The following is a 24,343-nucleotide window of genomic DNA, read 5'->3' on the forward strand; positions in this document are numbered from 1 at the left end:
GGGGACATGGGAGCGGATGCGTGCGAGCAGAGTGCCCGTGCACGCTTCGCCGCGTCGCGAGCGCGTTTTCATAAAGCGATCGAGGAAAACTGCAGATTGATGTGTTCATCTTCAATTAACCTCGAAGATAAATGAGGATTACGCGAGCTGCCCCACTCGATTCTCTTAATCTCAATTCTTCTTGGCTGGTTTTCCTTGATAGGTACTCTCTAAAAGTCAATCGGTGGATCATCGCTGGAAACTGAATATTTACTGATTCACAGTTTTCATTGACACTGTACTGATTGACTTTTAGAGAGTAGACGGTTTTTTCTAGATGCAGCTGATCGTTAAAAATTTTTTTTATGTCGCTTTAGATAGTGATCCTATTAATATTTAATACCTTCCGCGAAAATTAATGTGCCACGAAATTTTTTTCCGTTCCAATCACGTTTCTTCTTCATAAATGGTAAGCTTTTTGAGATTGTTTAACATAAATTGCAATTCTTTTTTTCCACGCGTATACTATCCTACGCCTATACTTTTCTTCAACGTGTTTGCAGTTCTTTGTAACTTTTGCTATTCATTTTATAATAAATGAACAAATTTAGCTACATAAGAATACGAGGAAAAATGATAGCAAGTACTTTTCGATTACAATCGTCGCTTCGAACATACGAAATCATCTCTCTCTCTCTCTCTTTCTCTGTCCTGGTGATCATCACGTGATGATAGCGACTTCGCAAAGGTGTTAAAACCGAAAATTTACCAAAAGGCCACAGCACGCTCGTCCTTCGGTGACGCTAATCGTACGCGCTCGCACGGGCAGGATATGCAGGAGGAGCGGAATGGGAGGCGAGTTTAATAAATTAGCGTTTCCTTCTTCGGTGCAGCGTGCCGCAGTTACGACGAGAGGCTAAAGAGGATCCGTGCCCCCGACGGCTGGTTTTAAATGCCGGAAGCACCTCCCTCCCTCTCTGTCCCCCCGTCTCGAACCCCCTCCCCCTCGTACCATGCGCCAGTCCCCCTTTCGTCCCGCTTCCTCGCCGTCTTACTCTTCCTCCCAACTTCCTCTCGCTTATACCAGCGGCGTTTCTTTCGCCAACAACATCTGCCGTGTCCGCCTTTTCTCGTTGTACTAGATCTCTCTCCTTCTCTCGTCTCGTCTTTCCTCTCCTTCCTTCCCTCCGCACTCGACTTGTTTTTTTTTTCCTTTTCCACCGCGGTACCTCTCTCACCTCTTGTCCGTCTCTCCATCCTCCTGCCTCCTCTTCTTCGAGAGCATCCGTCCCTTCAAAGCAAAGTATCGTCAACTCGCGACTTGCTACGAATTTTGATCGTGTACGGAGAAGACGTCGAGACTTGATGACTATCGTCTAAATTTCACCGATTTGTGTTGCGATGAGATCTTGGTGCCACTGAAAGTAGCAGTGATTCAATCGAAATAATTATTTGAATAGAAAAAAATGGCTTGAAACTTTCGTCAGGATTATTAATCATGATAGCTACCAGCAATTTAATCGTGTATGTTCAATTGGATGTCATACGAGCCAATGTCCAGACATTATGAAATTGGCACAGAGAAATTATTATTCGACGTTTTATTCTTCTTCTTGGACATTCCACGAAGCTGCAAATGTAACAACGTGTAGCAAATAGAACCGAGGAAAAAATACATTGACCGCATATCTGATACAAGGATCGGAATGCGACACGCGCCGGAAGTTCTAAAACACGCTTATCTTGGAAAGTCCTCGGGAACGTATCATCTTCCGCTCGTTCGCCTGTCGGTTCATTCGTTCGTTTGTCTCTACTTCGTTTCCCCTCGATCGTCCGCCTCCGTCAGCCGCTTGGTAGCGGCTCGAGAATTGGCCGTAAATAGGAACTACCATTTCTACACGGTCTGTATACCGAGCGAGAATAATTATCGCTACAAGTGCAATATATGCGATTCGTAGGGGTGCACTCGAAATGAAAATGAAAAAGAGAACGAGAGAGAGAGAGGGTGGGAGGGAGAGACAGGGAGAGATGCGGAGAGACGCGGAGAAACAGGAAGAGACAGGGAGAGATGCAGAGAGACAGGGAGAGACGCGGAGAGACAGGGAGACGGAGACAGAGACACGCAAAATTATTATCAAATTGCAAGTTAAAATATTCACAAATTTTGTTTATTACGAAAAAAGATTAGATAAAAAATGACTACTCCGTGAAAAGGGACAAAATTCTTTGTAGGATGGTAATTTGCGTAAATTTTAATATACTTGATTCTGATTCCAATCTTCAATTCGATGTTAAATATCACATTTATGACTGGTTCAGGGCAGGCATTTAGTATTTTAGTGGACAAGCAGTATATATATATACATATAATGATCTTGTTTACGTGCACAAGTACCGGAGTGTATTGAATAATAAGGAGTAAAAGAAGAACGTGCGATGCGAGATAAAATCTGAGTTACACTATACTTATAGTGTGTTTAACTCTATCGCAGCAATTAATCCCGTATATCGAGTATCGTGTTATAGACATTGACCACATCGGCAGCCAGGTAACCGATATCCGTTTCGAAACCGGAAAGCAGACGCGCGAGTGTAATCATAGCGAGGATCAGAAGGCTGATGATTGAGACGGAGTGTAATGTGCAGCAATATAATCTGGCAGTTATCGGAAATAAACTCGTGTGTGCTCTTAATTAATCGCTTCTTTACATTTATTCTAAAAGATATTACGAGTACTCGATAGCGATGGTAGATATCTACTTTATTTTTACGGTGGAAAACGCTGTGAAATCTCGGTGCTGCCGGCTGACGATGTTACATTTCGTAATATACAATGTATATTTCTGTCGTTATTGACAAAATCGTTAAAGTACGAGCATGGTTAAAGAGAGAATGAAAACGTTACTGTTTATTTATCTATTAATCAATTACGATCCATGTGATTAGCGAGCTGGCTTAGATACAGCGTTCTTGAAACTGGTTTACGTATAGAGGAAAGTCCTCTTTACGAGATAGAATTCTAATACGAGACAGCAGGTTTTCAATGTCGAAATTCAATCACAAATCATTTTTCGCAACGATTACACGATCTAACCATCAATTTTTCACTAAACAAATTTCACTCCAAAGGCAATAAATGCATTATGAGTTAGGCTCCTAATGTGAGATAGCAGAGTTTCTGCTAAATTAATAGGCATTATCTGTTGGTTCCGTCATAAATTTCGTATCCCCCAAACGTTCTGCTTCGGTCGGCTTTAATCTCGACTACGGCGGCTAGCGGAGCGGCTTTTCTCGGTAAAGCCGCGAAACGGCTTGTTTGCGACTGCATCGCGGCGTCGCGTTTATTTCAACGTGTTGCATCGCGCGTCCGCGTCGCGCGTCTCGTGTCGCGTCCCGTCTCGTTGCACCGTCCGGCCGAATCCGAGCGGCATGCATGCGTCACGGGCTATTTTTGCCTAGTCGTATATACACACGCGGGTCCGCGCGTACGGAGAGACCCGTTGCGTTTCGGTGGCAATGATTCCAGAGATTCGGCCGCCAGCGGCTGAATCCAAACAGATCGCCTACCGGCGACGACGGATGCGTTAATGGGTGGCATTTGCTGAAAAGCAGTTATTAGCATCTACATTAATTATTACGATTAATTGACATCTGCATGATAAGTGGTCGTCGTCGGAGAGCCCTCTCAATAGTAATTCTTTTCATATGTCTCTTCATCCGTCTCTTTATAGCCAAGAGATTTGATATATCATCTGTTTGACGGTAACGACTACTCGTGACTTCTCCGTTTATCCTCGGCACGGTTACCCCCTCGTCCGAGCAAATGGATAGCGAGGCACTTTTTGCGCATCCGCGTGGTCACGCGTGACGAATATCAGCGTCGATGAAAAGTTACGTTGCCCGCAAGAAACTGGTTCGCATTAAAGAGATGACAAGTGCGATTCGCGTACGCCGGCCGTTAGATTGTTACGGCAAGCGTTTACTTCCCCCTTACCCCCGCATTACGTAACAATGTGCGAAATAACATAACGCAAGAAACTATGTAATAATATTGCCAAGATGAGAGAGAGAAAGAGGGACAGCCATTGCACATTGCATGCTGTCGAGCGAAATCGGAGCAACTTGCGTAATGACGAACACCGCACTCGCGATGCTGCTCGGTATCTTTCTTGCGTTTAACAATCTCTCCTTCGTCAACGATATTTTTCTTTCTGTTTCTAGTACTCCGGAATTCGTATCGGGCCGGTCGTGAAGAAAGACGTGATGAAAGCTTCCATCATGCTGGAGCACGATAGCCAGTGAGTACATCTCGAGTACAATTTTCACTTTCAGCCCCTATCAAGTTCTCGAACAATTAAAAGGCAAAGGTCCGTATTCTGATTCCTCTTTTATGGATAAAAGAGGGTTCAGAATTTGGCGCCAAAGTTTCAACGACTTGTAAAAATTTCAAGACAATTTTACGCTTTCCCGATTTTCCTGTTGTCGAAAAGAGCGACGATAGCCGACAGCAAGCTATAGTTAATCTGTTTGAATTTGCCCGCAGGTACGCCACAATTCTGGCGTTTGACGTGAAAATCGAGAGGGACGCGCAGGAACTCGCGGACTCGCTGGGCGTCAAGATCTTCCAGGCTGACATTATTTACCACCTGTTCGACAAATTCACCAACTACAGGGAGGAGCTGAAGCAGCGTAAGCGGGACGAGCACAAGCACATCGCCGTGTTTCCGTGCAAGCTCAAGATCCTGCCGCAGGTGAGTAGTCGTATGCGGGTCCGCCTCGCCATGGTTGGTAGCGGATGTGCGATAAACAAGCGGGATTTACGTCGGCGGCGATCTCCGAACTCGGAGCTTTTTAAACGTGGGCCCGTTTGCGTTTCAGTACGTATTCAACTCGAGGGATCCGATCGTGATCGGCGTGATGGTCGAGGCTGGAATCGTCAAGGAAGGAACGCCGCTCTGCGTCCCGAGCAAGGACGTGAGTTGACTCAACATTTCTTTTTCCTCTCTACCCCCTGAAACTCTATCGCGAATTGCAATGTACATACGCCTCCTCGTGTCGTTCGCATCATTAGAATATGAATGTATCGCCGGGTAGATCGATATAATCTCCACGTGGTATCGAGATGTCAATGACATCTTTCGACACCGGAAAGAATACAGTTCTTACGAAAGTCCCGGCCGTTACTAAAGACTTTACTTAAAGGGAACAGGGTGTCGCGCCAACACCACCAGGGCATTTCATTCGTCGCGAGAGTAAAATGTCCAACGTCAGACAAGTATTTGCGCGCGGAACCGGCGCGACGTGTCAGCGATATGTTGCACCGAAACTAATTACGTGTACAATCGCGGTGGCCGTAGAGATTAATGAATTTTATCACTGAACGCTCGCGGCGAAAATTGAATCTGCCCGCGCGGGCGGGTGCGCGGAACGGAGAAATGAATGGAAGAGAGAAACGGAGGCCGACCCCGTGTGTATGTAGGACTCGTACGACGGGGGAAGTCGCGACAGGACCGGAGCGGAGAGCGGTAATTGACAACTATCGGCGCGTGCGTAGGTGAACTCGTTCGGCGGAAATACGGCGATTTAGTTGGCCGATCGATCGCGTCGATCGAGCGGGCGGACATATTAAACCGCAGCGGGCCGGCATTCGCTCGCCCTGTCCCGCTCCCCCTCGTTCCCGTAGGATCCGGCCGAGCGAAGAAAGTCCGTCTCTCTTTCTCCCTCCTGCCTCCCCTTTCCTTTCCTCTCTTCGTCCCGCTCTTTCTCGTAGGAGGAACCGGGTGGGTAGCCGGCCTCTCCCCGACCTCTCCGGCCTCTCTGGCCTCGCCTTACGCGGTAGCGCGCGCGAAACGTTGCAGGTTGCCTAGTCTCGAATCCCGTAGGCGTCGACGATGCCATTAGTGGCACGCAAATTCCCGGCGGACAAAAATCCGAAATGTATTCTCCCATCGGCGTCTCGGTGACGCACCCACGCATTGCGGCCGGCCCCGTCACACCGCGCGGCTCCACGCGGTTCGGTTCGGCTCGGCTCGGTTTCTCCGAAATATACGGAGAGAATTTTCTTTTCAAATTTATCCCTGAAAATCAGGTAATCGCGGGACATCATGGCATTTTCAACAACTTTATGGGAGTTTTTTAAATTTTACCATACATTTTACTAGTAATTATACTTATTGTACACATTTTACTAGTAAAATGTATGGTAAAATTTAAAGAAACTTTCAAAAAATTCCTTGAAATGCCATATCGTCCCACGATTACATAATTTTCAGGATAAATTTTAAGAGAAAATTCTCTGTGTAGAATTCAGACTTAAACTTTCAGGCGTTTTCTTTTAACGTATCCCTTTCTGAAAAAGAGATGTTACCAGCGCGAATGTCGTTAATATCGAACAGTTGAGGCCTCTTTTCCGCGATGTCGATGGTTTTTTTCGAAGGGCGGTGTGCTTCACTTCTCTTTTAGATTCATAGTGAATGAAAATTTGCAATTTAGAAATATACATTTGTATGCATCAACTATTGAAGTCAAACCTCTAATCTTAGTAATTAGAATTGAAGTAACAACGATTTTCGTTTCGAAATATTTTCTCGATTGAACAGAATTAATCGTTTATTTAATCAATACCAATAAGTCCGCAGAATGATACGCAAAACGTAGTAACAGCCGCGGAACAAAGCAATGTAAAATATTAAGTACGGAATTTTCCATTGCGTAGGCAGGCCAACGAATTCTCAACGTTTTTTTTGTTGTTTTTCACTCGGCGCGGTATCGTACGACGATTAAGCGGGCCAACGAATTTTCAACGTTTTTTTGTTGTTTTTCTCTCGGCGCGGTGACGTACGATGTTTTTGCGTGCCACCTGAAGGTCGCCGCGCTATCATTCGCTCGCCGAACGTCGAGCCGACAAGCAGTGGCGACAGTCGCTCCGTGCGTGGTATTACTTTTGCGTTATCGGTTTCCGAGACTCGATCGCGATGAATGCAGGGATAAAACACTATTGATTTGCACATCTTTATCAGTAACAAGTAACGTTCCTTGATTAATCATTAAGTTTCTACCACTTGCAAAGAGAAACGAATTGCATATTGAAGTTCTTTATCAACGTGTACCTAGATATTTCACGAGACTAACTCATCTAAAATATGAAGGTAAATTGTGGTACTTTGTCGCGGTTACATCTCGTTTATGCACCGTCCTTTTAATTATCTGTCGATTTCGTGTAATCTGTTCCATTTTCGGGAAAAAAGAGAAATTTGGACGACTTTGCTCTGTCGTTCTTCGCAACTCGAACGGGCGGGAAGTAAAGAAAGTCGCTTATTGCACGTCGTTGTATTATTTCTTTGCCGCAGATTATGCTTCCGATGCTCGCGTTGCGTTTTATATCGCCAAATCAAAAGTGATTTATCCTATTTTTCCGAATTAAATATACAAGTTGTTAGATTGAGTAATTTGTATAACAGAAAGTTACGCGATATTAATATTTCGTGCGTTTCGCGGTATTTCACATCGCGTACGGGAGTGCCCGAAATTTCGCGCGATCGATGATTTTCGCGAGTGAGTGAGTGTTGTGTGAGTGCTACAAGGAAAACTGAGAGGAGGAGGAGGCTAAGGAGGCATCGGGCAACGACGGAGAAATGGTGAGGTAAGTGTCTTACGTTTTCATGTTATTTGCTACTTGTTCAAAATCTGTTCTGTGGCTTTTTTGTTATTTATTCAAATGAATTGAACGAAGATTCGAATAAGTGTTAAAGACAAAACCATACATATAAAATTTTGTGAGTTTATATTTAAAAGGAAGACTTTTTCAGGAATCTACATAACTATTTTTAAAAAAGATTTATATATAAAGTGTATTTAATACAATAATTTCGATTTTACACAATTAGTCTATAATAATCATACACGTATTTGTATTTTTACAGTGTAACACATATAGTTAACGATGTACAACTCTGCTGTTGCGAACCGTATCAGTGAGTGATAAATTACTTTTTATTTTAAATTGACGTTACGCATACAATTACTTCTTTGAATGTATACAAATTCCTAAAAATATATAATGCCCAAGCACAAACTGCGCGCGCGAAGCGCGCGTTTTGTTATTTCTAGTAAATTAAAGAGTGCGCTTATGAAAAAGATTTTTAATAGTTGTAGCATGAAACGTAATTCAGAAATGAGATAGGAAAAAGATTCGCTTGAATCGGCGAATATCGCGGAATCCTGCGTTCGAATAGTACAAGTGTTTATTACATTCATATACATATTTTATATTGGAATTTATATACGATTTATTTTCGTCTATGTTAGCCTCTTTTCTCTCCACAGTATTCTCGCCATTCGGAAATATATCTCTTCCTTTGTACGTAAGCTCTGAAATCTGCACAAGTCGCGCATGATCGTGCGAAGGGAAGCGACGAGCATTCTGGGTCCTTGCGCGGCTCATCCGACCACGTATCTGGGCCCACGCGATATTCTCTGCGAGACATCGAGCTCGAGAGAGACATAACTCGGCCCGGTTCGAAACCTCGCGCGTCGCCGCATTCTCAACGATATTTCTCGACATTTTTTGGTGTGCGGCCCCTTGCCTCGCGCCGGCGTTTATCAGGAATGAATCCACGGTTTTGCCCATCTTTTTAGATTTCGCCTGAATCCGTACTCGTAACTTGTTCCAATTTCCTATTTTAACGAAAGAAGTGAAATTCTTAGTTGTCCTCGAACGTTGTGCTTTTCAAGAAAACATAGTAATTTATTGTATAAACTTTCGTATCTTTTTTATCTCTTCCTCGGCTTCTTTCTTCGGGCACGGATTTTGGGGCTTTAGAACCACCTTTTCTTGAAACCTGCGGGGTTTACGAAAGAGTCGGTTGATGTTACCGATTATTCGACTACAATACTCCGAGATCGCACGTGTTCGTTCTCACCGAACAAAACCGACAGCTTCGTAAAGGAAACAACCGGGCGGCGGAAAACTCCGGATTTACCGTGAAAACTACTTCCGCCCGTGTCGTCCAATCGCAGAGCGCGTCGCCGGGTGTGTATCCGCAGAGACGTGTCTTCTCGACGGTGACCTGACGATTATCCCGTGCCTTCGTCGAGTCTCACGAAACTCCAGTTAGCGCAGGTCAGTTTGCGGGGGCCCGGGTCTCCCTTTTGTCGAACGACCGCGGCGACCGGATGCACGTTGGCGACGGGTCGGAGAACACGCGCCGATATCACGCCGCGAAAGGAAACGGCGCGGCTTAAACACGGGACGGAAGAACGATATGGCGGAACGTGAGCTCGCAAGCACCGAGTGGATTGTCAGCGCGCGATACATTTGGCGAGAGACGCGATCGTACTTAGGAGGGCTCTCGAGCTTCGCCATGGCAGTTTCGCGCGATGGCACCCCCCCATCCGCCATTCGCGACGAGTCGCGAGAGCCTTTTGTCGAAACAAACGTCTCTTCTCTCTCGCGGTCCCTTTTTCAATTATCGTCATGAGCATATTCCTCTCGCGCGCGTGTAAATTGCGACCGAAACGACGGGCTTACGATTTCCGAACGCGTTCACGTTTTCCCGGGGATGCGATTTAACGAGCGACGTATCGATAATCGCGCTTTAATGACTGCCGTTACGTAACGCGTCCCGATTACTCTTCCCTCAGAACTTATCGTGCCGTCTCGTGGCGCCGCGGGAGAGCCCGATGGAAAAAGACCGCCTCGGAGAACTCGCATGGAACCTATCTATTCATCTATCCGCTTCCCCCCTCGCGACTTCCATCGTGCGTTATCGGGCGTACCCGCGCGCACAAACACATACGTAGAAACACACAGAGGAACACACAGAGAGCACGGGCGTTGCGCAACGTGCCAGTCTCGATAGGCGGCTTTAACGGCGAGCGGAAATCCGGCGGATTCTTTCGGCCTGCCGTTTTCTTGCGGCGTTTCCTTTTTTCTCCCCCCCCCCCCCCGGTTATCCATTTTCCGCTCTTCCCGCCGCGACTGGCCGGCAGGCCGATCATTCGTCCATCCGTTCGTACATCCGTCGGTTCGTTCGGTGGCGGATTCTGCTCGGCCCGATGACCCGAGAGTCGTGATAGCGCCGCGCTTTTAATTCTCTCTCTCCTCCCCCCCCCTCTCTCTCTCTCTCTCTCCTCTTTTTTCCTCTCCGCCCGTTCCGAGAGTAGATCTCGACGCGTTTCACGATTGGATGGTCCTGGCGGAAATAGCCTCCCCTAAAGTATCTTCTTCTTCTTCCTCCTCGCGGTCTTCGCTCCAACTATGTATCGCACGATACTCTTTTCCGTTTTCCTCTGCCTTCTCTTTATCAGCCAAGCGACCGTCTGCTTGCATATAATAGAGCGCTAACGAAATAGTCGAACTTTATCAATCGCTTACGTACAGCCAGAATATGTCTGCTCGTTAGGCTCCGGTTTTTCATGTAAAGTGAATTAGGAGTTGATCGAATTTATATATCCTCGTATCAACTTGGCAATCGACTTTGAATGTTTTACTTTGTAAATGCATACAAATCTATTTTATAAATGTGTATTTAGTGAGGAACATAATATTTTCTACAGCATTATGAAATCTCAAGATATCAGTCAGCACCTAGAGTCAACGTAAATTAAGTAAAATCTAATTTAAATGAAATGAAATTAAAAATGGATCCAAATCGGACGGGGCGTTGTGGGGCGTCTTCGCCTGTCGTCCCCATAAAGCGAAAGTTGGGAGCTCGAGTAGGAGCGAGCGGAATAAGTGAATGACTGGGATGAAGAGGAAAAAGGAGAGATTGAGCGAACATAAAGCAGGGCGAGAGATAAAGAGTGAGAAAGAGGCAGAGGCCCTTTATCATAGTAAGTTCAACAACACGCTATCATAGCACGAGAAACACGATCGGCATAAGTCGCATCGAACTCGTTCTCACTCGAGTCTCAATCTATGAGTTTCATAACGCTGTTTTGCACAAAGAGAGAGAGAGAGAGAGAGAGCTCATATACCGTGATAAAGTACCCTCTGATTACACGAATTTGTGAAACAGTTCTTATTTAATCTAGAAATAGTGCACATAGTTTAAGTGCCTTAACTATTACTTCTGAATCGTCAATATTAAGAGGCACGTTATCGAGATATCGACGTATCGTGTCACGATACGTTTCCTAGGTAATCAGAAATGTCAAGAAAGGATCTGAGTGGCTTAGAGCGATTTCACTTGGAATTATATTCAGCTCGTGGGCGAGCGACAGGAACTAGAAACGCTCTGGTGCGCGAGTCCTCTTCCGGCGGAAAGGCGCTCGTACATAGAGCCGTTCTTCCTTTCTCTCTCTCTCTTTCTCTCTGTCTCTCATACCGTCCCTCCCCTCCTGCCCGCTGTTTCCTCTTCCTTTTCCTTGGCGCATACGCCGTGGCATGCGCGCGCGTGCAAATTCGCGGCGGATAGGAATTTCAAGCCGGAGAGGATATCTCTCTATTGAGAGGTATTCAGACCGCGACGTTTCGCAATTGCCCGCAATGCACGCGGCTGTTATTCTCTCAAGTGCGAGGGGGCTCCTACGCGAAAATTATCCTTCCTGACTTGGCGAATTATCCGAGGAGTAGACGAGTGTGCGAGGCACTTAATTTTTCAGACGTACGCAGAAGCTTCGTAAAAGCGAGATCTCTTTCATCCCGGTGTTAATACTTCCTCATACGTCCCGTATAATTTCGACAAGACCAATCGGAATCGGATGTGTCGAGTTAGTCCCGAAGGATAATCCCGAGCTTCAAAGGAGCCGGCCGCATACCAAAGAATACTGCCTGTCGCTTATTCTTAGAGTTTGTACGTTCACTACCACTATCATATGACAGAGCGCATCCTTGTGAAAGGACGAACGTCTCGCGTCCGCACTCGGCATGTCGAGAGGGTTCAGGGTTCGGTAACGTCCGCCCGCCTCTCCGTCTAACGAATGATAAACGGCCGGAAGGAAGCCAGAGGCGTTTCCACGAAAGCTACTGGCAGGGCCGGAAGACCGAAAGACCGAGAGACAGGATGTGGTCGGTGAGCGAGCGCAGCGTCGCAAACGCGTTTGTGCTTCATCGTGCTGCATCAGCAGCCTGTACGGCGTCCCCGGTTTTTCAATATTGCTCTTTCTCTCCGTTTACCCCGCTCTAAATATCGCTCCGTTCTCTCTCTCTCTCTCTCAATCTACCTTACATTCCACCCGAGTTTCGGTCCACCCCGAGTCGAAATATTTTGGTCCAATGTTGAACCTTTAATTCTATTATATAGTAGAATCTAAGGCAGTAAAAGAAGTTGAACTGCAAGTACAAAATGTACCCCTATTTTAAAACTGATAGTGTCGGAAATTTCCACTTGTGCCAATTAGGCATTAAAGTAGGTCCTTTTAAGTAGGAGCTAAAGTAAATTTGTCGAATTAAAGATTCAAGGCAGCCCGAGTCGAAATTGTGAATTCACTAGTTGATAACGTAAAACGCGATTAATAACATTCCAAATAGCTCTTCGTCAACGCAAAAATTGTCATCTGCGTTCGTCATTGTAAGGGGGAGAATTAGAGGAAAGAGCGGCTAGAGTAGAACGGAAGCGAGAACGGGAAGGAAGAGGTAGAGGGAAACGTCCGGCCGGATACGAGGTTTCCAATGTCGGCGAGATCGTTTTACCCGAGCTTGCGATTAATTCTGCCAACGACGATAAAAAACGTCGTGGCGGAAAAGGAGTAAACAGTTACGGCACACGTGGAGAACACGCTTACGTCCGTTAAATAGCACACGCGAGCGGGCTTTTAATTCTAGGAGCGAGACGTTTGTCTAATCTCAAGTCTGTCCAATATACGCGTATTCCTAGAAAGTTCGCGGAACATTTTCAACAAAATTATCCACGAAAACAGTATGCAATATTATTTCCGGGAAATGACGCGCGATCTTGGAATATCTCGAAGGCTCTTCTTTCATTTCGGAGCTTCGGCAATGATATTTTCAAAATTCAAATTGGAGGCATTTCGTGCGATCGTACCGCGCATTTTAATAAATTCTCTTTCATAATTGGAATTTTTTAATAATTTTTAATTTTCTGTCTGATTCGACCCGATCTCTTCGTTATTTCTCATTATACCAGTTAATTGTTTTCGGAGAGCATGTCTCTGGGAACGCGGCTCTTTCGTTAATTATCGATTTGACTTTTGACTGCCCGCGGCTCCGGCGAAATTTCCAACCACGAGCGCAAACGCGGCGCGAATCTCGCGATTAACGGCGTCCAAAAGCGCCGACGACGCGCGCGGTGAGGCCGTTAGAGCCACAAACTCTCGTCGCACCGGACTATAAAGCCTTCTAAATTGGTGCGGGCCACGAAAATAGACTTCCGGTTCCCGTCTCGCGCGCGCGCGAGCCCGCTCGTTCGCTCGCTCCCGCCGCGCCGAGACGCGCCGAGACGCGTCGCGTCGCGACACGCCACGTCTGCTATCTAGTATGCCAAGAACAGTTCCTCCCCCTCGTCTTTCGTCTATCCTCGCACGCACCCGCGATAAATGCGGCCGCGCATACGCCCGCTACAGTCAGGCCGCGAAAGTCTCGTGTAAATATCTCAACCCGCGAGAATAATTGCGATAGGCCGCGGCACCGCCTTGCAAGTTGAACTTCTTTTCGGTGCTTTGCATTGAAAATAAATTCAAATTCGCACTTCGATATTCTTTTTACACCATCTCGGTTTCTATTGATAATGATAGAATCTAACAATGAATAGATCATAATGAATAGATGTATGTATATTAGTGTGATAGTCGGCAAAAAGGTATTGCCGTCAAACATAGAGAGATGAAATGTTGACGTGATAATATTGATATGTAAACGTAGTCCAAAAAGGTCGAGTGTGTATAATATTCCTTTACATATCGATACATATACATATATGATAAATGACAAAGAAATGCATGCTATGAATTGTAATATAAAATTTTTTTTTGAAATGTTCATTTCTTGCGCATGTTGTTAGACACGGTGGCCTCTCACGTGGATCTTACAGCATCGTGTAGCGCCGCACGCTCATTTTAACTTTCAAATGTAAATATTGCGGAGGCGAATTCCGATATTCACAGGTATCTCGAGGATGCTCCTTCCGTATGTGTGTCAATATTCCTTCACCACGTGCATCTTTTAACGCTATGTACCGTTACGCTATGTACCCGCTATGGTCGGAGTGCGAAAGCCACGCGTGTAAATCTCGTATCCGCGGAATAAATAATCACGTCGTCCTCCAGTCCCATGCCGGGTCTTCGATCTCGCCGGATCTCGCGAATAATATCTCGGTATCGCGAGAGAAAGAGAAATACTCTCTCGCGTTCTCTGTCTTTCGCGGTGGAACTTACGGTACATACGGCGGAGCATGACGTGACGCACGCAGGTGCAACTTACGTAGTCTAGCGTGATTTTCGCGGAACGAAGCGAGGCATCTTCGGCTAGGCATCTCGCGCAGTCTCGCGAATCTATCCGCGGATTCCCATTTCGCGCCGAGAAAGGATCGGCCTTCAAATGGCGCACGAGCGTACGCTTGGTGCCAAGGTCGAGGCTCTCGCTACACTTCTTTCTAGGAACTCCTTTCTTTCCTTTTCACTCCGTGTGATCTCTAGGCTGTTCGCGGGCAGCTGTTCCCTCCTACGGCATCCACGATTCAAATTTATGAGGAATCCTTTTCCTCTTTGTTTTACTTTTCGCGAACCATCCTTAGGGCGGGGCCGCGCATTTTACGCTCAAGGTTCTTGACCCCGCACCGTAGCTACATTGTATTATGACTGTAATCTAATTTGTAACTATTCGTTTACTTATCCTGTCTGTTTTCATTACATCACACTTAGGGTTAAAAGAACATGGACATAAATGTCAAGTATAGTGTTAATTAAGTAACATTTATAATTTGTCAAAAAACTAAGTAAAACACGCGATGAATGTTATTTTAGACTTTTCGGGACATGTGAAAGATGTTAACATTAACATTTAATTTTGGACTGTGTAAGATGATGAATTTGGAGTCAGGCCCCCGCTTGGAGCGGACGCGTCTCGAGCGATAAAAGTTCATTCGCGCGCGCGAGCCGTAACAATATATGTTGCTAATTTACAAAAAAATTTGGCTACTGGCATCGAGTGCGCAGATGCAACAAACGCGTCAAGCGCGATAAATGCCGAGTGGCATGGCGCGAACCTTATCGGAGAAACTGCAGCAAACGGGTGGGTGGGTGTCCGTGCGAATGGTTAGATAGTTTAGCGTCGGAAGACGAGCGGATAAGGCGTACATGTATAAGTACACGCTTTTCCGTTTGGTCCTCCTCGCCATCAACCCGGCCGATCCGGCTGGGGTCTCTTCTCCGCCCACGTGGCGCAACGCGAGAGATGCTCGTGTCTTTCGGACACTTGGAACGAGATAAATCTAAAGTAGACAGTATATATACACCCACGCGTAACCGGACTCGCATTTGAGAGAGCGAGACTATGTCGCTCCCGCCTCTCCTTCTGCGTTCCATTGACATGTTAATCGTAAAAGGTAAAGCGCGCCGATAACGCTCGTAATGGCTTCCGTAATTTTGAGAAGATGAGGGGCCGGGTCAGGCCCGACGTGGCGACCAGATTTTTAAACTGCAAGGCTATTAGGGCCCCTCTCTTCCGCGTCACGTCGCTCGGGATAATCCCCATCGTCTGGAAGGAAAGAGGTGGTATCTAATGCATTAGTTGCGCGCGAAAATTTCTTAAATCTACCATTACAAGAGAGTACCATTCACAGTAGAGATATTACTTCTTTCCTAACGCGATATCCCTCTAGAAAAAAATCCTTTGTTCAAATCACCGAGATTCGCTCTATCGTAGATGAAGCTCGAGTCATCTCAACCTCGAGACTTCCGAAATTCCTAGTGTGACAAAAACGATGGAGACGACGTCAGTCGTAAAATACGTCGTGTAATGTTATACATTTGTGAGACGAGAGAAAACGGGGAGGGAGGGAGAAAGGGGCAACGGAGGAGACGTACGAAATTAGCGGTTGGTCCTTCGAGAGTCCCGAATTTTATCTTAAAACCTCGAGCGGTTGAGAGAACGGAGCCGTGAAAGAGAGAGAGAGAGAGAATTGAAGGCGTGCGGTGCGATAGGTTGGAAGAAAGGGCGGAGAAGGTCGAGGCGGAGGACGAACAAGGTTCGTTTGCCCGCCTGCACACGTGCACCTATATGGTAATTCCTTTCGGTCGCGGCGCGGCGAAGTGTCGAGAATTTGACGACGGGGGTACGCCATAAAAGTACGCCGGCCACAGAACAGCGTATCGTGGAACATGCACGGCACGGGGAAACGCATCTTTTTTTTTCGCGTCTGAGCTGATTAACTCCGACACGCACAATATTCCCTGTACGACGCATATACATTTTTGTTTCTTCACACTGCACGTGTAATTATTGCATTAAAGTATAATTTGAGAAAGGTTAAAAGAGAAAGATATAGGCGTCGCGAGACTATGTCGCGTAGTAAATAACAGATTGCAGATCATCCATTTGAGCTTTACAGAATTGAAGAACAAAACTTGGATCTGTATGTAGAGGGAAGTTCTCTAATATGAGACAGCAGGTTTCCAACAGCCAAATTCAATCGCCAATCTCTTCGCGACGATTACACCATCTAACAATGAATTTTCCACCAAACAGATTTCGCCCCGAGAGCAATAAACTCATGGTGGAATCAACCGATGATGCCAATTTAACGGTAACCCCGCTATCTCACATTAGGATCCTATCTCATATTTAACGCGTGTACACGTGTAATTTTGAAATTCCTCTCCGTTGTAAAGTGGATTGGAAAAATTTGCTTGAGATTAGAAAAAGTGGAATCATTGGTAAACCGAAGGTAGCTCGGAGATATTTTACGTGCCCGTTTCGTCATCGCTATTTCACGAGGTTTTCTAGTAACAGCGTTCCGTCACTCAAGAAAGGGTTGAGAAGCAATGGCTCAGTTATCGGCTAGGCGGGGATACCGGGTGGCTTAAGCGTCCAGCCAGGTACTGGCTCTCTTGGCGTGGGTTTCGGGATACACGGGCGGGCATATTCGACCGGTCATTGTCCACTTAACGATAACGTACGTGGCTTGTCGCGTGCGTCTGCGTTGCAATCTGTATCAGCTATCAACGCGCACAACATGCTTTGTTCAATATCTCAATTTTTTATCATAATCGAAGAAAGAAATAAGCTTTCGAGATAAGCTTCTTGCTTATCATTATCTTCGTAATGCTTCTTAATACCTTCAAGGTATTCCCACTCACAGAATAGCTCCCTCCCACCGCTGCAACGTCTCGAGCGCACACGTAATTAATGCAGTTTGGATACGTAGTTGGGATAAATATTGAAGCGATACATAGAAAGATAATGGAACCGAGGTCTTCTCGTGGTCCACTATGCGAGATAAATTGATGTCATCTCCCTTTCACATCTCTGCCGCATCTCGCTCCAACGAATATACATATATTTTTTTCGCAACGTGCATATTTTCCTAAGATTACTCGATATTGCTTTGATACGCGGATGTTTCCTGCGTTTTTTTCGTACAGTTTCGTCTTCAGGTCGATTTCGTGCGATAATAGGCGGATATTGTAAGCTTCCGATCGTCCAGTTTGCGATTACACGTGCACCCCCGGTGCACCCACGGAGAGACCCAGCAACACTGCAGAAGCTGGATCTTTTTCAACCACGTTCGCCCGGCCGGCCGAACGCTCTTGCAAATCCTGGACGCGACCGCGTCCGGGTTTGTCGCCCACTTTTGCGCTCCCGCAGGTGTGTCGCGGCAGCGGGGCAACGTGCTCGGGGCTTTTTCGCCTGTATACACCGTTATATAGCGTGTTGCGAGATTCAATATACTCACAGTCCACAGTCGTCTAACGGCGTCTGCTGAAAAAGCTCGCACCCAGGGCAGTTTTCTGCAAATCGACACTTTGGACTAAACTCCTCCTCTCGTTTACGCGACGGTTCGCACCCGCGTTTATGCTCGCAATATCGAATTGGCGCGATCAAAATGTTGGAAATTACAATCAAGCTAGATTCGTTAACAATAATGTCGTTATTTCCGGAGAGAAGCGGAGGAAGGGAAGAGGGAGAGAAAAACGAAGCACGGCTATCTCCTGGATATATCCTCCGAATACTTTGCTACAACAGCAGGGAGGAATGGTACAAGTTGAAATCTCGACCGGAAATCCGGTGATTTGTAGCCCAATTTTTCGTCGCTCGCGATACGGGTATTTGCGAACACCCGGTGGATCCGTCTACGGCGAGTCAGCCTACTGCGTGCCGGCCTACGTACATATATGCGGGTATCTGCCTGCCTACCTACCTACTTGGTTCACCGATTCTCGCCGGTATTCACGACGAAAATGCGTACCCACGTCTCGGACTCGGTTGCGAGGCAGGCACGGCACGGCATGGCACGGCACGGCACGGCTCGGCCCGACTGTGCCGCTCAGGTATACTCGGCTGTCTCGACTTCCGGTCGCGGTAAAGGTGTGCCTAGGCGGAGTTATACCCACGCGACCAGACGTCGACGATCGATGACGAAAAAAAAGACCTACGGAAAGTCGCGCTACCATGCCGAAGCTTCGTTCACGGGACAGATCTGTCTCGCTGTTAAATCGCATTCGGAAATCCGCTACGAATCCGCTAAATCACGCGACCGCACGACGTCGCGTTGCAATTTACTTATCGCCGCGCGAAGGACGGGACTGACGGGAGGAAGCCGTGGCAGACAGATTGCCAATCCTCTCGACTTCGATCAAATTTCGCTGAGATCTGAAAATGAGCGTTTTCGTACCAACGAAACCTTTTGTATCAGTGAACGACTCTTTGGAGTCTGGAAACCTTCGGAACTTGTCCCCCAGGCGTATAATATATTCTTATGAATTAATTAGATATTTACGTGGGACAAGTTGTGTCGCGTCAAATATATATATGTACACGTGGACGATTATCTTTGCAAACGTCACATTCCTTCTCATTGCACAATATATCACATGCTATTTCTCTCAATTAATCAATATGTTATTTATCGTTTCAGTTCGTTGACTTGGGCATGGTAACCAGTATAGAGTACAACCATAAATCCGTCGAATCGGCTAGGAAAGGCCAAGAGGTCTGCATCAAAATCGAGCCCGTATCGGGAGAAACGCCCAAGATGTTCGGTCGCCATTTCGAGGCGAAAGACTTCCTCGTCAGCAAGGTAAGTGCACCGATCATTGATCGATCAACTTTTCTTCTGAATGCAAAAGGAATTTGTGGTACGATCGTGACTTAGGAGAAAAACGTTTCACCTTTCGGAATCGAACGTGGTCAGTGGAAACGAATGATTTTTGTTTAGCGGTAACCCATTATAGATCGTTATACAGTTGTACATGAAACAACTTAATTTCTGATTTCCAATAACTGATCGAAACCTAATTATAACTTAATTAAATTTGATATACGAGGTGTCGTGACGTAAATCGCTCGGTTTTTAAATTGAGCGATTTTATAATCAGCCTGTTGAATTGTATTAATTAATTTCACTCGCGCTAGACCACGCGAAACTGAAAAGCGCATTTTTGCCTTGACGCAAATTCGACTTAGTATGCGAGACCTAGATCGAAAAAGGAAGATGAACATCCGGCGGCGATCGCTCGCCCGCCATCGGCTTCCGGCCTTCGTAGAAGCTCGCTACCTTTTCCCCTCCGCATCTCCCATCCCTCCTCCCTCCACTTTCCACTCTTCTTCCTTTTTCGTCTTCCTCCTTCAGGCGAGGATATCGACTACGGGACGAGTTTGGCCCCGCATTCGCTCGAATGCTTCGTTCTAATGTTTGCAAATAATTGTTTACTCGCACGATTATTATTATTATCAATTAACGTTGCGTTTTCATGCTGTAGACTCCAATTTAATTAAAGCGAGTATTAGGACGCGTTTCTTCGAATATTTAAATAAAGAATAACCGCAAGTGTTGAAATGCATATTGGTAGAGAAAAGTCCCCTATTATGAGCTAGGCTCCTAATATGAGATGGAGTTTCTGCTAAATTAATAAATTCCACCATGAATTTATTGCCCTTGGAGTGAAATCTGTTTAATGGAAAATTCATTGTTAGATCGTGTGATAGTAGCGAAAAAGATTGCGTGTGCTCGAATTTGGGCCTGCTATCTCGTATTACAATCCTATCTCATAATAGAGGACTTTCCTTTGATAACAATACATAACACTGGAGCAGAAATAAAAACAGAAATTTTTTTATTTTATACGATGAATATAATTAAACTTAATTTAGTTGGATAAATCCGATTAGATGAAGTAGAAAATACAAATTAGATAAATAAACGTAAAAAATTATTTAACGCCAGTAACTGATTAACCAATGTAGAAAATTGCTTGACGACGCTTGGCTGGCAAATTCTAATTAAAGAAATTCATTGCGAAAAATATTAGATAAATAAATCAGAAATAAGAATCCCATATATGACGCGCGTGTCGAGTACGCGATAAGGATTAATCTTGGACCAAAGCGGGATTGAGCGGATTAAGTTTCAATTACTTCATCGCTGTTACATTAGTCTCGTAGAAATGTGTGTAAAGACTGTTGCGATCGTTAATTAAGACGGATGTTTCGTAGATTTCTTCTTCTTCTTCTACTGTGAGAAACGGTACCCGGTGCCTTTTCTTCGCACAAACCGACGTCTCATCTTCATTCTTCCCCCCTCTCCCCCTGTCCCTCTTTATCTCCTCGCCGCCCCGCTTCTTCCCCTTTTCGCGGGCCTCTTCTATCGTGTTTCAAGCACCTTCCTGTGCTTTGGTAGGCAAGCGGAAGTCGTCGTTACCGTTCGGTTCGTGGAATCAGTTCCGGAAGTATCTTGTTCCCACGACGATTCTCCCGAAGCCGCTAATCCGCCGACACGTCGGCTCATACGGGCGAAATCGAGCAAGCGCTTTTGCTTTTTAGCACTTGAAGAAAATATCGTCGAAAAGTACAAAAGAGGGATGAAATCACAAGTAAAATGGGATGAGAGCAAATATTTATTTTTTACCTCAAACATATATGTGTATTTTTTTATCGCGGTATTTTTGTCTGCTTAAGATCAACTTTCCTTCCTGCGTAAGCAAGAAGCTACATAAAATCTGTGAAAAAGTAGCAGGAAGTACAAATTACGTGTCATCACTGTGTTACGTGTTAATTTAGGTGTTTAGTCTAAAGTCAATAAATATTGCCAACTGTAGAAAAAAAAAGTTCATTCATGTACAATTAAATGCTTCTGATAGTGGAAACTTTTGATAGACAACGTCGAATACACGTCACGTTTACGACTTGAATATTTCAAACGTGTTCGCTTTTATCTCGACTAAGGGGATTTGCTTAACATATATCGCAGGCGTATGGAATAATATTTCTCGGCACCACTCTCCAGAGGTTTATTTATCCGATCGCGGGAATAATCTGTTCCTCTAATCTTGGCGCGCGAAGGAAACAGAAAAGTGGATCACGGAAAATTGCGTGCGTAAAGATCGATAGAATTTGTCCGAGGAAGATGCTATCACGGAATGATCGATCGATACGGTACGTTCGCGTGATCCTACCGTGCGTCCGTGACGCAGGCCGAAATTGCATAATAATATCCGAGATGCGTAATCACGAGCTTTGTACGAAAAAAAAAACTTAAACTGTCAAATTCGCTCTGCGCCTTGCGCCGTCGGTGAAATTTTTTTATGATTACCGCGAACTGTTGTATATTCAACGTTCCGCGTACTTTACGAGCGGTAATACGGGCGTAGAAGGAAGGGGAGGGAAACACGTGGGGGGCGAGGATGAGAGAGAGAGAGAGAGAGAGAGGACCAGAAGCGGCGAGGAGCAAGGAAAGCTAGAAGGGGCGTGGCGGGAGGCAGGCGTCCTCAATAGCCGCGTAAAACCACCATTGTGACCGATCCATGAATGAAACGGGACTTCCGGCCGGGAGTGGGGGCGGAAACAGTTGTGAAGCGTTACGTTTCCGAATGGTTCGACCTGCGCGCGGGCGCGCGCGCGCGCACATACGACACGGCCTCTTTATTTCTCTATTTGCAAAAAGCGTCACGTGAAAATTAGTTACGACGCCGCGGCATCAAAAAACGCACACGGGTTTGAAGAAACGCGCGCGACTCACTAAAACAGCCGTATTACTATGCCGTCCGTTATTTTATTAAGATTTCGCTTTTAACAGATCGTTCCATGCTGGCACGTCACACGAATGACGCCCATGTTTCCGTTACAAGTTACGTCAGTCGAACGTGTAATGTATGACGTTACATTTTTCCCCTCAAGCTTCGACGTTCGCGGATGAATGGTGTCACAATCTACTTCTACGTCCTCACGCTCGGATTATCCCATATGATCGTCCGATTCACCGATTCTATTCGTATTATCGAGGTTCTCGATCGATTCTTAAGCCCGAGTTAACTTTAAGATGTTACATATGTGACATCCTCTTTTATCCTTTTCCTTGCATTCATCCTACTATTACTACTACTACAAATAATCGCTGTTTGAAAATCCGCTGGTTGGGATATGTAAAATAGAAGACGTGAAATTTTAACATAAAATTAAAATAATTTTTATTGATTGAATATTAATGTACATCAAAATATACAGATTTTCGTTTTAACCTTCCGCTTTATCATTAGAGCGGAAAAGGAGGATTTTTTTGTTGTTTCATTGACGAACGGAAAATCCGTAGTGACACCACACATTTTATCATCCGATAACGGAAGTATCATATCTCCAACTGTTACAGATAAGCAGGCAGAGTATAGACGCATGCAAGGAATACTTCAGAGATGACCTGCTAAAGGCCGATTGGCAACTCATGGTGGAATTGAAGAAGCTCTTCCAGATACTCTAGGATACGTTGAGGATCGCGATGGCGACATTGTCCAAGAGCCTTTTGCTTTTCCGGCGGCTGCTCGAGAAACGGACCCGTCGAAATCAATCGGACCCGATCTCCTCAATCGTTATCGAGTCTTCCCGAACGACGTCATCGCGACGTCGCCGCAAGATGCGCATCGACGATGCGGCATGCTCGAATTTGTCCATCACCTCGAACGCGTACGATACTTGTTCGGTTCCTCCCCGTGCTCCAGCGGGTCGTCGCAAGTTCCACGGCGTCGTCGACGAGCATGCCGCCCGAAGAGATGCGAGAACGTTCTCGAGCTGGCCGGCGTCCTTGGGAACGCACGCGTGGCTCTCGAGGACGATCGACGGGAGATGATCGCGTTCAGAGTATTCACAAAATACCGGGAAAGCGGTACTCCCGTATCTTGCCGATGAGCAGGAAGAGAACGTAGCTGGTCGCATTGAAGAGGAAGCTTCTTGGAAGTGCGCGATTGCAAGAAGAGGAACATCACTCCGCATGGGGCGAGCAACGACGTTGTAGATATGCGGAAAGGAGGAGACAGGAGAGAGAGAGAGAGAGAGAGAGAGAGAGAGAGAGAGAGAGAGAGAGAGAGAGAGAGGGTGGGGGGGACGAATAAAATAATTGCGCGAGAACCTCGTGTGTTTTGTATATGTAATAATCTCTTTGTATAAGATAAGCGCAGTTTTGCGCGGGCGGAAAATAAAGACTATGCGTTTTCGCAAAAAAACAGAAAAAGAAAATAAAAGAGACTGGGGAAAAATAGTATCTCTCTACGCGCTTGTACGTGCGTCGATGGCTCATAACCCGAGGACACTCATTCTGTCCGTCCTTTCTTGGTATTCGTCCGTCTCGGATATGTATTATTTTATGCATCCGATTTGGTCGCAGCTACCAGTAAGTATTCAGCTTTTGAAAATGTACCTTGTGCACTTTTACAAGGAGATGTCTTACAGTGACGCATGTCGCAGGTGTCGGGATTTCTCTTATTTTCCAACTTACAAATTTAAGGGTTGTACGCGAGAGGGAATTTTCAATGTTCAACCTTTTTTCTAGTGCCTTCTCTATTGAAATTTCAACAAGAATGTAAGGAAACAGACTTTTCTGTGACCGCTCTGTTATGCTACCGGCATAAATTATATTTATTTAAACGGCTGTCCCCTGGTGTCCATTAAAACACGCCGAAACCAAGGCGTGAATATATTGAAAAAGGGAAGAAAACGACTCCGGGAAAAGAGCCCATCCTATTTGGACCCTTCTTCCGACTATCACCTCCATTACACGTCCCTTTATTAAGACTTTGGACATTATGTACACCCCGACCGTGGGAACGCGCGTTTTTAATTGGCCGAGAGTGGCAATAACGTCGGAAAGAAACTCGAGAAATAAATCGACAACGAGGAAGAGGCGGAGAGAAGGAGGACGACGACAATGACGACGACGATGATGACGTGTAACGTTACGCAGTAGATCCCATATCACTCACG

At 45.8% G+C, this 24,343-nt stretch overlaps 1 protein-coding gene across 1 annotated transcript in view; it reads left to right on the forward strand.

Moving 5' to 3' along the window:
* Window positions 1–23,594, forward strand: part of LOC105569561 (eukaryotic translation initiation factor 5B) — a 34,595-nt gene extending 11,001 nt beyond the window's left edge. Inside the window, exons 12-16 of the mRNA XM_012026126.1 lie at window positions 4,201–4,277; window positions 4,523–4,730; window positions 4,858–4,953; window positions 19,014–19,175; window positions 22,740–23,594. Coding sequence (XP_011881516.1) covers window positions 4,201–4,277; window positions 4,523–4,730; window positions 4,858–4,953; window positions 19,014–19,175; window positions 22,740–22,847 — 651 coding nt within the window. The 3' untranslated portion in view covers window positions 22,848–23,594. The remainder of the gene's footprint in view (window positions 1–4,200; window positions 4,278–4,522; window positions 4,731–4,857; window positions 4,954–19,013; window positions 19,176–22,739) is intronic.
* The last annotated feature ends 749 nt before the right edge of the window (window positions 23,595–24,343 follow it).

Source organism: Vollenhovia emeryi, unplaced genomic scaffold (assembly GCF_000949405.1).
Source record: "Vollenhovia emeryi isolate VEMERY1.0 unplaced genomic scaffold, V.emery_V1.0 DF939123.1, whole genome shotgun sequence".
Taxonomy (NCBI): Eukaryota; Metazoa; Arthropoda; class Insecta; order Hymenoptera; family Formicidae; genus Vollenhovia; species Vollenhovia emeryi.